The sequence below is a fragment of the Notamacropus eugenii genome, chromosome X (assembly GCF_028372415.1).
Source record: "Notamacropus eugenii isolate mMacEug1 chromosome X, mMacEug1.pri_v2, whole genome shotgun sequence".
NCBI classification, from domain to species: domain Eukaryota; kingdom Metazoa; phylum Chordata; class Mammalia; order Diprotodontia; family Macropodidae; genus Notamacropus; species Notamacropus eugenii.
In genome coordinates, this window is record NC_092879.1 from 47,092,564 (window position 1) to 47,108,748 (window position 16,185).

General features: G+C 33.6%; 1 protein-coding gene across 1 annotated transcript in view; it reads left to right on the plus strand.

Annotated features, from left to right (window-relative positions):
* Window positions 1-16,185, plus strand: part of STAG2 (STAG2 cohesin complex component) — a 130,945-nt gene that overhangs the window by 82,250 nt on the left and 32,510 nt on the right. The window contains exons 13-22 of the mRNA XM_072625877.1: window positions 3,488-3,595; window positions 5,147-5,258; window positions 7,360-7,477; window positions 7,892-7,995; window positions 8,732-8,824; window positions 8,993-9,082; window positions 9,788-9,991; window positions 14,509-14,579; window positions 15,209-15,296; window positions 15,383-15,463. Of these exons, the coding sequence (XP_072481978.1) occupies window positions 3,488-3,595; window positions 5,147-5,258; window positions 7,360-7,477; window positions 7,892-7,995; window positions 8,732-8,824; window positions 8,993-9,082; window positions 9,788-9,991; window positions 14,509-14,579; window positions 15,209-15,296; window positions 15,383-15,463 (1,069 nt within the window). The remainder of the gene's footprint in view (window positions 1-3,487; window positions 3,596-5,146; window positions 5,259-7,359; window positions 7,478-7,891; window positions 7,996-8,731; window positions 8,825-8,992; window positions 9,083-9,787; window positions 9,992-14,508; window positions 14,580-15,208; window positions 15,297-15,382; window positions 15,464-16,185) is intronic.

The window sequence follows — 16,185 nt, forward strand, 5'->3', positions numbered from 1 at the left end:
CTTGCATTTAATCTGAGAGGGTTTACTGAATAATTAAGAATACTGAAAAATTAAGGAATACGTGCATTCTTTTGCTATGTGACTCTTTGAAAGTTGTTCCACTCTCCAAGATACCCTGACACCATACTAGGTGCTTAATAAATGTATATTGACTAACTGTCCAGCTTATTAAGGAGCTTTAATTTAGAGCTGTCACCTATGCTTAGAAAGTAGTCTATGCATGAAGGTTCTGCAAAGAAGACTGATCAAGAAGTATCTAATTAGGGAAGGAGAATGCAACTAGGGAACGAGGGAAGTGGTTAGTAATGTCAAAAGCTTCAGGGAATTCAAGGAGAATGAATACTAAGAAAGAGGAAAAAATCAATTGCTAACCTTTAGAGAGAAATTTCAGTAAAGGTGTATAATCAGAACCCTGATTGGACAGGAGAGAGAAATGAATATGTAGTGATAAAATAGAGATAGCAGATGTTGGTGGCCCTTTCTAGTTTGTCATCAATGATGAAGAAGGGCATAGTGGTAAGAGAGCAGCTTTTGATGAGTGGGTAGGCAGGATACTAGGAGGGATTTGCATATATTTTTGTACAGCAGGGATTGAGGCAGAAGAAAGGGAGAGATTCGAGGTGTAGGGTGCAGGGAGTGAATTGACAGGCAATCTCCTAGAAGGTATACATTAAAGGGTTAGACTTGGCAAGGAGAAAAAATAGACTAGTGGAGTGGCTAAGGAAGATGTATGAGAGAGAAAATTATGGTGCTGTGCAACTGGTGACCTTCAAGTTGTCTGAATTGAGTAGGGGAATACATGATGAAGGCAGCATGGGTGGGAGACAGGTTTGTAATTAAAGCCATTGAGCCTCTTTTTATTATTGTTGTTCAGTGGTTCCAGTTGTATCTGTGACCCCATTTGGGATTTTCTTGGCAAAGATAACTGTACTGCTTTGCCACTTCTTCTCTAGCTCATTTTACAGATGAGGAAGCTGAGGCAAACAAAGGTAAGTGATTTGCTCAGGGTCACACAGCTAAGTAAGTGTGAGGCCATAATTGAATTCTTCCTGATGTCAGGTCAGGCACTCTATCCATAGTATCACCTAGCTGCCCCTCACTGAGCCTAACTCCCTTGTCTGATTTTTACAGAGATCATGTTTTGCTCTGGTTCACCATACCCGTTACTTCTGAGGGCTTCTGAATCCTAGTCTGGAAGTCTTTGAATAAAATTAGTCATTTAAGTACATTTAGAACTAGTTTTTTACATTTTTGGAAAATGAGAATTTCTGAGGAACTTGGATAAAGCATGCTTCTCTCAGGATCTGTTCTGTGGTCTCAAAGTAGTTATTAGGAACATTGGATAGAAATTGGAAAGGGAATTGAGCTGAGAAAAAAACATAGCTATTTTGAAGTTGAATGAACTTTATCAGGAGGTACTGAGTTTCTCTTCCCTGTAATATGGTGTTAGATGGCTTGGCATTGACTAGTATAGAGAGAATTGGCATGGTTAAGACTATTTGGTTTCTGAGGTTTCTTACAAATTCGAGAAGTCATCATCTTTGAAAAGCAGCTTAATGAAACTTCATGGACTGGGTAATAAGGCATTGGATAGTTAAATGATTGAGCATACTAAGGTTTAAGAGAAACCTTATGAGATCATATGTTAAAGCGTAATGGTAGTAAATTGGAAATGGTGACCATCACTTGAGGAGTTAATTGAAATATAAATACATTGGAAAATGTGAAATTCGGAGAAATGTTTGTAAACTTGAATGGACTGATAACTGAAATAAATCTACAGGAAGAAAAACAAGTTACATAATAATTACAATAATATTGAATGAATGTCTGAAAGACAGCTGAACTCAGTTTAATTGGTAAGATAGATGAGAAAACTCTCAGAAGTGTTTGGGACAGTCATTTTGACCATTGGCTTACTTAGCTGCTATTTCTTTAGGAAAGGGTTCACCAGGGGATTGGGAATATTGGGAAATGATTAACAAAAAGCATATGTAAGATAATAGTGGTAGCATTTTTTTTTTAACACTATGTATCTTTTCAATAGTTACTCCTTCTTTCCACTTTCAGAGAGTTATCCTTTGTGACAAAGAATAAAAACCAAGTCTGCCACCATAAGCAATGTTGCACCACATTCCATAGGCTCCCATCTCTGCCATTAAAGGGAGTGAGGTGCTTTTTCATCTCTTTTAGACCGTGTTTGCTTAGCATTCAGTTCATTTTGTTTTGTTGTTTTATTTATGTTGTAATCTTTGTGTGTATATTTGTAGTTCTGGTTTCTGTGGTTTTAGTAGTAAGTTTTGCCATATTTTCGTATTCATAAAAGCCCAATTATATTCCATTTATCTCATGCACCACAACTTGTTGATACTTAATTTTTGTCAGGTTTCAATAACCTTGCTTACCCACTTTTTTAGACTGCAGCCAATTAGTAAAGAAGGGAAAGATGCAAGGAGACAGCTTGGAAGAAAGGAGACAGAACAAGTGTGAGACTTTTTAGAAAGATTTCCATTTTAAATTGCGTGCAAAATCCACTTGTCTAAGGCTTCTTTCTGCCATCAAAGTGAGATGCATGTGATAATACTATGCATTTATTTGGGCCTTTGATCCTGTCGGTGTGGGTACCCTCCTCAGCATTATAATGCACAGCCCATGTATCTTTTCATTCTGTTCTTCTCTCTATATTTTCTCCACAATGTGGTATACCCAATACGTTAGGGACTGTCTTTAGATTTCTTGATATTACATGGTTTGGTACCAGTGGATCATTAGCCATTTACTGTTCTCACTGTATATCTGGTCATGTATGATTTCTGTCATTTCTTTTTGGTAATATGTCGTAGCTTATGGTAACAAAAATGCTGCCTTTCAATTTTTTTTTTTATTTTGGGTTTTTTTGGAGATAAATGTTTTATATTTATATTACCAGTCATATTTTTTTTCAAAATACTGTAGTTTGAGTTTCTTTCTGTTACTTAAGTAGTAAGATAATTATGAGATGTAAAAATTTTAGCTTGCCTTATTATCTGTTCTGTATTCCTAGCTGATTGTAAGATGATCTCTAAAGTAAATTCGAACTCTCACTTTCTTTAGCTCTTTGTTAGTGCTGTGTTTCCTTCTTGGTCAATGCCCTTCACTTTACCTGCAAGACTTGAAGACAATGTTGTAGAACCACAGATGAATTCAGAAGTGACTTTCATCTACTTCTCATTGCCTCCTTTTCAGTTTTTTTCCCTGTCATGTCATTTAATTAAGTTGTTTATAATTATTCCAATATTACTACCATTTTCTTTGATTAATAATGAACTTTATACTTGATCAGGGCAAGTAGATATTTGTGCCTGCTAACATAGAATGAGGCTAATTTCATTTATTTTTGAATTGTCAATTTTGAGGGGAAGTCCCATTTGTGTCTTTTTTTGTCTTTGAACTATGGTTTGAAATTAAAAACTGAAAAATGAGTGAATCCTGATACTTTTTTCTGTAGGAGTAGTGAAGAAGTTCTTACTGCAGAAGACTGTGAAAATGTGTACCATTTGGTTTATTCAGCCCACAGGCCAGTTGCAGTAGCAGCAGGAGAATTTCTTTATAAAAAGTAAGTCAAGTTTAGGTTTCTCTATGTAAATTGCATAGCATTTATATTTTTTTATGTCTTAAAAATCACAATCAAAACAGTGTTTCACTTAAGGAAATGTTAAATTGCTTTTCTTCATATTTATTATTACTTTAAAAAAACTGGATCATTTTCAATGCTATTTTCAAAAAAATGATAAACTCATTTGATTTGGTGCTGTAACAAAAATTGCCAACCATATAGTTCTCTGGCTTCATTTAAATGTGAAGAAACCGAGGCCCAAGTAATGAAGTGACTCTTACTGCTTTTGTGTGTGTGACTACACAAGTAGTTAGTGCCTGGAGCCCCTTTCTACCCCAAACCAGGAATGTGTTCATTGTTTTTATTTACCTCAAAATATATTTCAGTAGAGTGATCTTTAGAATAAAGCTTATGGTGATTATTGAACTTGATTTACTTCTGTCTAGTTATTTATTTTCTGTATCACTTGACTTAATAGAAGCTTTGCTAAATTTCCCTGATGAGGTTTTAGAACAATAAAGATTTGAGCCGTGCATTTTCTTTTAAGATGCTATCAGCAGAAGTTTAAGAATTGGTGAGCAGTTTGGTGATGCAGCAGTAAAGCTCAATCTGGAGTCAGGAAGACTTGAGTTCAGTTCTGGCCCAGACATTTAGTATTTTTTTGAATATGGGCAAATAACTTATCCTTTGTCTACCTCAGTTTCCTCAGTTTTAAAATGGAGATAACCTACCTTCCAGTGTTGTTTGAAGGATCAAATGAGGTATTTATGAAGCACTTAGCATACATAGTAGCTTTCCCATAGTAGGCACTTATTAAATGCTTCTTTCACTTGTTTTCTTTAGCTTGTTTTTATTTGAGGGGGTGGGAAGTATGTGATACCTCAGAATAGGGAGAATGAAGATGTAATGGAATTCAGTGATTACTGAGCAAATTTTATGAGAAATTAGTGTGATTGTGTTCAGAAATAACTTAAAAACTACGTGGAGTCAGAAATTTTTATGAGCTTTGATGTTATCCTCATGAGGTTTTTTTTACTTGAATTACATAGAAAAAATTTTAATTTTTAATATATTAGGTTCTAGTACCATGTATTCCTCTTGTTACCCTATTTTAATTTTACTTTTGTTTGTTTTTTTGAAATAAAACGCTGTATTATCCATAGAAATGTACTGCTGAGTCTGTTTGTAGTTTTTTTCCTCAAACTGAATTAATTTTTTTTTCCTTTTTTGTCATGGGATGTGAGATTGAAAAAAATTAGTGAAGTACCTTTAAGATAAAAACCTTTATTTGGTGAATTGAAAGACATGAAATGTCCCCTATCAAGAACATGGTTCATTTTATTAAGTTGAACAGTTTTAAAAGATTTTGATGGAGATTGAAATAAGAGTAGTCTACTTTCTAAACATGGGAATAACACAGACTATTTTATGGACTAAGAGAAGTGTGTTTGTCTTTTCTTAAATTGTCAGTCATAATGAATTTGAAAGATATCTTTTTTAAATTAGGAAAATGCTTGTTTTTCAAATAGTAAATTGTTTGCTTGGTTGCAGGCTTTTTAGTCGCAGAGATCCCGAAGAAGATGGAATCCTCAAAAGGAGGGGAAGACAAAGCCCAAATGCCAATCTGGTCAAGACATTGGTATTTTTCTTTTTAGAAAGTGAGGTTAGTTGGCATTTTTATACTGTTCAACATCTTCATTGCTACTTTTAAAAGAGAGATAAATTTGACAAATTTTCCTTCTGGTAGAACAGGCTCAACTTGGATTAAAGCCATTTAATGTATTTATAATTTATTGTAGAAATGATGTACTATGTCATTAAATTTTTTTCATCAATGATCAGTAATATATTTTAATGGTAATGGAGTGGGCCTGACTTCTTCCTGATTGGTGTAACCTTTTCCTCTAGCTCTGTGACAAGCACAAAAGCAGGCAGGAATGACAGGTGGCAAGTGTAGACATTACCTGTTCATAGACATGTTCTACATACCAAGTATGCTTGTTGACTTTGCTTTGGGTTACATGGTTGTTGAAGTCATCAGTGGATTCTTATCTTACTAGTTTTATGAGAATTAAATGAAGCCATATACATGAAAAGACTTTAAAAAGAACTACCCTGCAGATATATGGCTATTTTATCCTGTCCCTGCTGCTTATAACTAAATTCACATTTATGTTAATAAAATTAATCAGGAAATTTATGGATAAGCCAATACTGTAATCTACTGTATTTTAAATTTTTTTTTACTTCTTCATCTGTAAACAGTGGTTTTTATTAGGCAAAAAGATTAAATAAAATTATAATTAAATTAGTGATAGTGACTTTGGAGTGCCCCAAACTGAGACCTGTCTTTCAGATCTTGCATGAAGATCAGTTTTTATTTAAAGTTCTAATCAGCTGTATCATCTTCCAGTTGTTTTACAAATCCCTATTATGTTTTATAATTAAATGTACTTAGTGGCATTCCTTGCAAACCAGTGCAAAAAAATTTGTACACAATTTATGAGCAAATAAATGTCTTAGCTTACTTCTTCATAGTCAACATATGAAGCCACCTAATCAATTTTACTTTAGTATGTAAGTGATAGTTTTAAAATTTATAGGGAAGTATGATACTCAAATATCTTAGTTGTTACTCCAAAAAAGAATAGAAATTAAAAGGGAAAATAAAGCTATTTTTAAGTTTGTATGTGACTCCACTTACTACATGTAGAAAGCAAGGCTCTAAATGGGTTAAATATTTCTAGACCACTTTGAACTGAGCTTTTTTGTGTTTGTCTGATTATTCTGGCTTGGTACCTAGATTTAGTCTATCATTTTAAAATGAGATACAGAGAGCAAACATTCACAGAAAGTATTTTTCTAGTTACAGCTTTGTAGTCAGAATGTTCTCTTTGGAAAGGGACATTATATATCTTGTTTCAAACTCCTCATTTATCAGGTGGGAAAATTGAAGGGTGTATATAAATCCTGCTTTTTGGTCACATTTAAAGTAACAATATGATGAACTTTCTTTGTATGTTAAGCTGTCATTTATGAAGTATTCAATTTTAGAAATAGATTTTTATTGATGACTCATGCTTTACTTAACCTAGACTTCTTCCTGCATTTCAAATTTCCCTTCTCCACTTTCCCTGAGAGCCATACCTTTTAATAAAAGAAATTTTTAACAAAATGAATATTCAGAAGAAATTTAGAAAAGATTTGTCAAAATCTGATAGTATACCCTCATTCCACATGCATGAGTCATACACCTATACAAAGAAGTTAGGGTTGGTGGGAGAAGCATATCCCTTCTCATATTTCTTCTTTGTTCTCTGTAATTTTGCAGCATGGATCTTTGATTGTGGTTATTTCTATTTACATTGGTGTAATTGTGTATATAAATTTTTAATATTCTAATTCACCTTGCGTTATTTCTTTTAAATTTTTTCATGATTCTCTGTATTCATCATATTTTTATGGCACAGTAATTTTTTGTTCCATACATGTAATCACAGTTTCTTTAGCTATTTTAAAAGTGTCTCAGTTTCTTTTCCATAAAGCTTATCATATGTCATTACCGGAAGTCGTTCTCAGTTTGCTGTGATTTCAGGTCATGATCCAACGAGACAAATTACCTGTAGTTTTTCCTTTCTATTTTGTGCTAATCCTTTCTTCTTTGTAAATCTTAGCCTTTTATTTGGCAACAGGGCAGTCCCTGTAAGGGATATGATGTGAAGCAGTTAATTTTTTAACTAACCACATATTCATGTTCTTTGCAGTTGCACGAACATGCAGCATACCTTGTGGACAGCATGTGGGATTGTGCTACAGAGCTGCTGAAGGACTGGGAATGTATGAATAGTTTGTTGTTGGAAGAACCACTCAGTGGAGAGGAACGTAAGAAAGTTTTAATTGTAGTCTTTTCTGACTCTTTTGAAATTAGATCTCTGGCTTAATCAGGGTTGATTTTCAAATAGTTCATATATGTTATGCTAATGATGATATAATTCTAATTTTACATGAAGAAATTATTACATGAAATAATCTCAGATGATGTGTGTGTGTGTAAGTCTTCTCAAAACTGCATTGAGATTTTTGGGACTATCTGTCTATCTACTGTGTGTTTGGGTGTATCATATTGTAGGATGCTGCTATTGGAAGCTTTTTTCAAGGTAATTCTTCATCTGAGAAGAATGAATCTCTTAAAACTTTGGTTATAGATAGTCAGGAGAGCCAGTTATAGAATAAAATAAAGAATAATTACTTGAAGTAATCTGGTGGTAGAGTTGATTAAGTTTTTTTCATTTGCAGCATTAACCGATAGACAGGAGAGTGCACTTATTGAAATAATGCTCTGCACCATTCGACAAGCAGCTGAATGCCATCCCCCTGTGGGAAGAGGAACAGGAAAAAGGGTATGACTGTACTGAAGATCTTGAGATATGAAAGTTTTCAAACATTGTGAATTTGCTTTCTAACATGTCTTTCATTTTCATTATTTCATTTTTCCACTGATTTGGGACATACATAATTTGAATTTATAAGCTAAATATATTTTTTAAAAATTTTGTCCAAGTTTAAGCCTGATGTTTCTGGTGATTTCTTATGGTCTAGTTCCCTTGTTATTGTAATGTTTATTTTAGGTTCATCCACTGTTGATTTCAGATTGCCTGTTTTGTCCTCTGGCTTCCATTATCTTTAATACATTATAACAGAATTCACATATAGATTTGTGTTTCCTATATATGATTTTAGAAGAAGAGTGCAGTGAAGTATATTCTCCCATTAATCCGTGGTTTCAGTTTTATTTCTGTTTTTCAAAGGTAGATATGGGGGGGGGTAGGACTTGTTGGTTTTGCCTCCTCATTTTTAGAGAAATGCGACTTTAATGCTAAGAGTTGGAGGAGACTGGAGTGGGATAACTAAGGAAAAATGATTTTTTTTACTTTGCTTGATTTTCCAGATTTAGTATAAAATAGTCTGATCTTGTAGACTAATTCTTGCTTGATAGATTGCAGCAGTGTTATCCTTTTCATTTGATGAATTATAATACTATGATATTTAATAGCAGATACAAAGTATAATTTAGAATTTGTGTTTTTATTTTTTAAACTTTGGCACTTAGCGTACTGAATGTTCATCTAAATTTAGGTTCTGACTGCAAAGGAGAAAAAGACCCAACTAGATGATAGAACAAGAATTACTGAACTGTTTGCAGTAGCCCTTCCTCAGTTGTTAGCAAAAGTAAGTTTAAAAAAAACTTATCAGTGTTATTTACCACTGACTGTCACTTGGAAATTACTTATATGTAATTACTTTATAAATATACTATGTTACAGATATGCTGTTAGTGATAATGCTTACTTAACATTGCTATTATTTTTTCACTGAATTTTTTTTTGTATTTCAAAGTACTCTATAGATGCAGAAAAGGTGACTAACTTGTTGCAGTTGCCTCAGTACTTTGATTTGGAAATCTATACAACTGGCCGATTAGAGAAGGTAAGATTGTATCTACATATATAGTATTAAATTAAAAAAAAATAATGTCTGTTTCATTAGATTGTATAGGTTTATGTTCAAAATTATGCTCAGATGCAAGTTAATAACTTTGATTAGGTGTTAGTGCCTATGTAAGTGCCACAATTCACAACAAAATTCTATAATAGCTCAGGAAGGGAGAATCAGGAAATCTTCCTTACCTTCATTTTCTCATATTATTGCAATGATAATCTAATTTTTAAAAAATTTTATTCATAAAGTAGTCTAATTTAGGAGCAGGTAGTATAGCTTTAAATATTTGTTCAGTGTTTATGTTATTTATAAATTCTATAGAGCTGATATGAAATAAACACATTAAATACTGTCTTTTCTACTTTGAATTGGTTTTCCAGTCTCTTTGTTCACAAAGGAGCTACTATTTCATAGTTTTATATTCCAGCTTTATTTGGTTAGAAAAGAATGGTCATGAGGTTACAAATATGGGTTTGTTCTTTGTTTGAACTATTTTGGTTCTTTTTTTCCTTATATAGCCTTGGTATGAAGCTATGCTGTTGTTTACAAGAACTGGGACAGTGTAGTATGGCTATTAACTCTGAAGCTATGAGTTTTATTGATTTTTCTTATTGTTACATCTTTCTCTTATTATGGTAGATGCTTTGTAGATATCTTTGTTTTACTGACAAATGTTACTTGACTTTTTTGCAGCATTTGGATGCCTTATTACGACAAATCCGGGATATTGTAGAGAAGCACACAGACACGGATGTTTTGGAAGCCTGTTCTAAAACATATCATGCACTCTGTAATGAAGAGTTCACCATATTTAACAGAGTAGATATTGCAAGAAGTCAGTTGATAGATGAATTGGCAGATAAGTTTAATCGACTTCTTGAAGATTTTCTGCAAGAGGTAATTGTCCTTTTTTGCCCATGGGGCAACATTCTCAGTATTCCATGAACTTAGATTATAATTACTTGTTCAGTAGAATTGTGGTCAAACTTTCATTTTTGACACTTGCCATACTCCTTATTACTCTTCTGTCAAAATAGAGGCTCCTAATGTTTTTAGCAATTTTATCTATCTACCTATTTTTGTCTATGGAAAGATAGTAAATCACAACTTGGAACTAGATCTAGGCAAAAATAGAAGTATTAGTTGACAGGTTGTTGATGAACTTGTATGGAACAGTTTCACACAGTTTGTTCGATTATGAATTACCTGAAACTGAAGAAGGAGGCTAAGGCTAACAGAATAGAGGAAAGAGGAGGATCAAAGAATAGTTTGTAGCACTGATCCAGATGAATGAGATAATGATGAGAATAATAGTTTATGTTTATATGTAGCAGCTTAAGGTTTTCAAAACATTTCACATAATCATCTCAGCTTTATGAGGTAATGCAAGATTGGAGATAGGCACTTGTCTAGTTAAGTCAACCAGCCTTTACTAAGCACCTACCATGTTTCAGGCTTGTTGGTGACACAACATAAAGCTAAAACAGTCCCTGCTTTCACGGAGCTTCCAATGTACTTGGAGAGAGACAACATGCAAACAAATATGTACAAACAAGTCATGTAGGGTAACTTTGCAAGCACTAGTATTGAGGAGGGCTGGGAAAGGCTTCTTTGTAGGTAAGATTATAGGAGAGAAACCAAGGAAGTAAAGAGGTAGATTTCCAGCCTTGGAGGTTAGTGCATTTAGGATTACGGTATGTTCATACAAGACAAAATCTTCCTTCAGGGAATCCATTCTGTTGCTATCATAGTAGCAGGTTAGAAACTGTAGAGAGCTGTAGTAAGTTGGAAGAGGTATTTATTTATCATAGGGAGATGTGACATGTACGTTCTTCTAGAAATGCTAAGGAGACATAATAGTACTCTACAGTAACTTGGCAAAATAATATTCTATTATATTCATCTAGCATTTTTTTAAAGTAATTACCCCATCATTGGGCACACAGTATGTTCTTTTATTACTACAGAATGCTGCATTTTTAGTGTATTTTAATATAGTTTTTGGTATGTTTTTCAACATGATTCCCTCAGAATAAAATCCTGCCTTGGAGTTCCAATCCCATCATAGTTATTTAATAGTTTTTTGCCTTTGGTCAACTCTTTTTCTCTTCCTTTGCCTTGGCTTCTTCATATGTAAAATGATCTCAGCCTAGCTTATATCCTGTGATTCTTTTTCAGGCATATTTTAGGGGATAATATTATTTGCATACTGTTTTAGTTGTAGTTTTGCACTAGATGGCCTCTGACCTCATATCTTATCAATTCTATGACTTGTTTATTATCTTGGATATGTCCATATATCTGAGGCATTATGATTTGGTGGATAGAACTTGTACTCAGCAACACTTACGGTCAAACCAAACACGATCATTACTTCTCTTCTCTAAGACTCAGTTTGCTCATTTACAGGATGGCATGGCTGGTTCCTATAAAACTATTTCATGTGATGTGTGTAAAGCAGTTTGTAAACTGCAAGTACAATATTGGCATTTTGCTGTTTATTGTTACTATTTTGTTTTATAGAAATTATTTGCATAGTTGGAAAAGCCATTTTTCTTCACATTACCAGTCTTTCTGTTTTACGTCTTTGTCTTTGCTACAATAATCATATAACCCCTGTTTTAAAATAAATGACCCATGTAATGTTCAGTTTAATGTTTATCCTTTTGAATTCTACTCTTACACGATACAATGTGTTTATAGTTTTGAAGTAATTAAAATATATTGATGCACTAGTGTGGAATTCTCAATTGAATCACCATTTTTAAATTCAATACAGCAAATTTTTTTTGTAAGAAATCTGATTTTTGAGCTTCAGTATCAGAATTTTAGAGGAAATTTTGAAAGTACCTTCTGCTTCTTCATTACATATAATAGGAATGTGTGATTTAAAATGACAAATCAAGCAAAACCATTGGCTATGCCCAAAAAAATAATCTTGCTTAACCAGTACTCTGAGTCCATTACGTATGTTAGGAGATAGGTCATTGCATTGATCCAAGTTCATAAGTCTTTCAATGTGTCTTTACATTACTGTTTATCTTATACCTTTTTCTCCTGGTTCTACTCACTTAATATTATATCATTTCATAAAAGTTTTCCCAGGTTTTTCTCAAACTGTTTTCTTGATCATTTCTTAAAGGTTTAAAAAAATTATTATTTTGTTTTCAGTGTTCTACAATCACTTCCATATATCTTAGATTTTTCCCTTCCCTCCCCTCCTTTCCCCATCCCCCCCCCCCCCCCACTCCCTCCCTGATATGGCATACAATTTTATATAGGTTCTACACATATATTCCTATTAAATACATTTTTACCTTAGTCATGTTGCATAGAAAAATTAAAATGAATGGGAGAAACCATAAAACAAAACAAAGCATAATACAAAAGAAAATGGTCTGTTTCTACCTGCAATCCAGTTCCATAGTTCTTTCTCTGCATGTGGAAGGTATTTTGCCTCAAGAGTCCATTGGGAATTTTTTAAGTCCGTGCATTTCAATGAGGTATTAAGTCTACCAGAAAGATTCCTCACACACTGTGATTGTTGCTGTGTACAAAGTTCGCCTGGTTCTGCTCATTTCACTCAGCAGAAGTTCATATAAGTCTTTTCAGGCCTCTCTGAAGTCTTCCTTTTCATTGTTTCTAATGGCACAATAGTATTCCATTACATTTATATACTACAACTTGTTCAGCCATTCCCCAATTGAAGGGCATTCCCTTGATTTCCAGTTTTTGGCCACCACAAAGACAGCTGGTATAAATATTTTTGTACGTGTGGGAACCTTTCCTATTTCTATGATCTCTTTGGGATACAGTCCCAGAAGCGATATTGCTGGGTCAAAGGGTATGCACATTTTTATAGCCCTTTGGGCCTCGTTCCAAATTGCTCTCCAGAACGGCTGGATCAGCTCACAGCTCCACCAGCAATGAATTAGTGTTCCAACTCTCCTACAGCTTCTCCAGCATTTATCATCTTCCTGTTTTGTCATATCAGCCAATCTTATAGGTGTGATATGGTATCTCAGAGTTGTTTTGATTTGCATCTCTAATCAATAGTAATGTAGAGCATTTTTTCATATGATTATAGATAGCTTTAATTTCTTAATCTGAAAATTTCCTGTTCATATCCTTTCACCATTTATCAATTGAGGAATCACTTGTGTTCTTGTGTATTTGACTCAGTTCTCTATATATTTTAGAAATGAGGCCTTTATCACAGACACTCGTTGCAAAATTTTTTCTTACACTTTTGTCATATTCCATCATATTCATATGCCTTAACTTGTTTAGCATTTTCCTAATTGATAGGTTATTGCTCATTAAAATAAAAAGAGTGCACCTGGAACATTTTTGTTTAATTTTTGTAGTAGAGTCCGCTGGATTTTGAGAGTTCCTTAACTTCTCAGCCTTAAGTCTCCTCATGTTAACATGAGGATGATAGTAGCTAACATGCTTTTCTTTACTGATTGCAAATTTAATCCTTATGTCTCTGTGGCAGTACTATTGTTCTGCTTTTTAATTTAATTTGAACTGAGTTAACTGGACTTGCCACATAGCTTACAGATATTTAACCCAGGTCTTCTTGCCTCCTACTTTTGACTCTCTCCACTAAGCCACATTACCTTTCAGTTTCGAATGACATATAATGCTTTATAAACTCATAAATATCTGGCAGCTGTTTATTACAACAGGGCAGCTAGATGACACAGTAGAGAGAGTGCCTGGTCTGGAAACTCAGCTTCCTGAGTTCGGATCCAACCTTAGACACATACTAGCTGTGTGATCCTGGGCAAATGTCTTAACCTTGTTTGCTTTAGTTTCCTCATCTGTCAGATGAGTTGGAAAGGAAATGGCAAACCACTCCAGTATCTCTGCTAAGAAACCTTTGTGGGTTCATTAATAGTCAGACACAACTAAAATGATTGAACATCAGTTTATTATAACATTTAGAATTTTATATGATACATTTTTTCTTTTTACATGGATTTAGCCCATATTTCTTTGAGAAATTTGTGATATACATTTGATACTTCTTGCAATAATATTTTCTTTATTGCTCCTTCCTTGGGTGTGCTCCAAATTAACTACTTTATGAGCCTGATTTCCTTCTCCACTTAGTTATTCCTTTCTGTTTTTTATTAACATTGAAAAAAGAGAATATCCATCTATTTATTTCTCTCCCCACTCATCTCTTATTTGTAATGTGTCTGTGATATAACATTTGTTATATCATGTTTGCAATGTCTCTAAAATGGTTGGAGGCCTTGAAACAGGAATGGAAATTTTAGTTGTTCTGTTGCTGTTGCCCATCTTATACTTTGCCTGTCTTCAAGGTGGGGGTTTTTGTTTTGAACTGCTAGGACTTTTCCTGTAGTGATTTGTAGTGTCTAATATTGTAAAACTGTCATTAATAGGGGGAAGAACCTGATGAGGATGATGCATATCAAGTCCTCTCAACATTAAAAAGGATCACTGCTTTTCACAAGTAAGTGTTACCTTTTATGATAGATTTTACTGCGTCCCAGAGTGTAGAACCAGTGGTTGGAAACTTCAGTGAAGTACATTTCTGTTCACTTTTAAGAGGAGTGGTTTTCTAATGATTATTACTCTCTCAGATTGAAATAGGTGGCTTTGGTAGGTAGGTAGAGAAGTACCTTGGTACAAGATGTTATTGATGACTGCTTCTCTGTGGTTGTTGTAGATTTTATATTTTACTTGAAGGTCTAGTAAAATAGCCTTATAATTCCTAAGACCCCATCAGTAAACTAATTTATTTCACATTGTGGATTTAGCTATTGTTATTCTTGGAGAATTTTCCTGAGGTTGAAGAACCTTATAATCATCCTTACAATTTAGTATCTTTCAATATACTAATACTTAAATTTTGAATTGAAAAAGTATTGAAAAATGATTTCAAAATGCTTCAAGCAAATTAGACTTTAAAAAAATAGTGTTGAGGGAAATTTGTTATTGGGATCTGTTTCTTGTTTTTATGGGGCTGGGGGCCTTATTGCTATTAATCTAACAATAAGTATTCCATTAACAGTAATTTTCCAGACCAAAGTGATTAAGTTTGGCTTTTTAATAACTTGGACTTCTCAAAATTTCTTCCAGTACCCATGATCTTTCAAGATGGGATTTGTTTGGTTGTAATTACAAGTTATTGAAAACTGGTATTGAAAATGGAGACATGCCTGAACAGGTTTGTATTTAAAAGTTATGTTTGTAATTTGGATTCCAGAACCATTTGACTTTTCATTCCTAACTTTTTGTTGTTTGTTTTTATAGATTGTTATTCATGCATTGCAGTGTACTCACTATGTAATCCTTTGGCAGCTAGCAAAAATTACTGAAAGCAGCTCCACCAAGGTATGTGTTAATAGCCTGGTGCTGTTCAGTAGTTAAATGTTAGTACAGATAGTTCAGAGTTCTGTGGAAAAAGGACTAATTACTTGAATGTCCTCTTTCACCCTTACTTGCTGTTTGCACATCCCTAACTAAAATTCAGTCCTTCCATCTCTAGTTAATTTTAAATATTTTTAATGTGACAATTGAAATGTTTCATGTCCAGACAAAATTTTTCTTATTTTAAACTTCTAAATTCTGTTTGGCTATTTAATATAGATGAAATGAACCTTTCAGCATATATTACTTGAAGAATAAAAGAAAATCTATTGGAATGAGTAGCTGAAAAGTGAAGTATGTCCTACTGCAAATCACTTCCTCTCCCTGGGCCTCAGTTTCCTCATCATTAAACTGAAGATGCTAGACTAGCTGTTGTAGAATTTTTTATGCTGGGATTGATGTTTAAGAACACAATTCAGTTTCCCAATAAGTGAGAGTAAAACTTAAAGTTGGAGAGTTAAATTATAGAGTCTTTTCAAAGACTTGTCAAAACAAATTAAGTAGAAAATCCTCAATGAGTTTTCCTACAATTTTGGTTTTTAAATTTCACTTTTGTTTCATAAATTAACAGTTTTGTGTGTAATGAAAAGCCTTGCAATCTGCACTAGCTCATCAACATTCTTTTAAAGATAAAGGGATTAATATAGAGGAAATTACATTACTACTACTCATTAGTAATAGTCCTA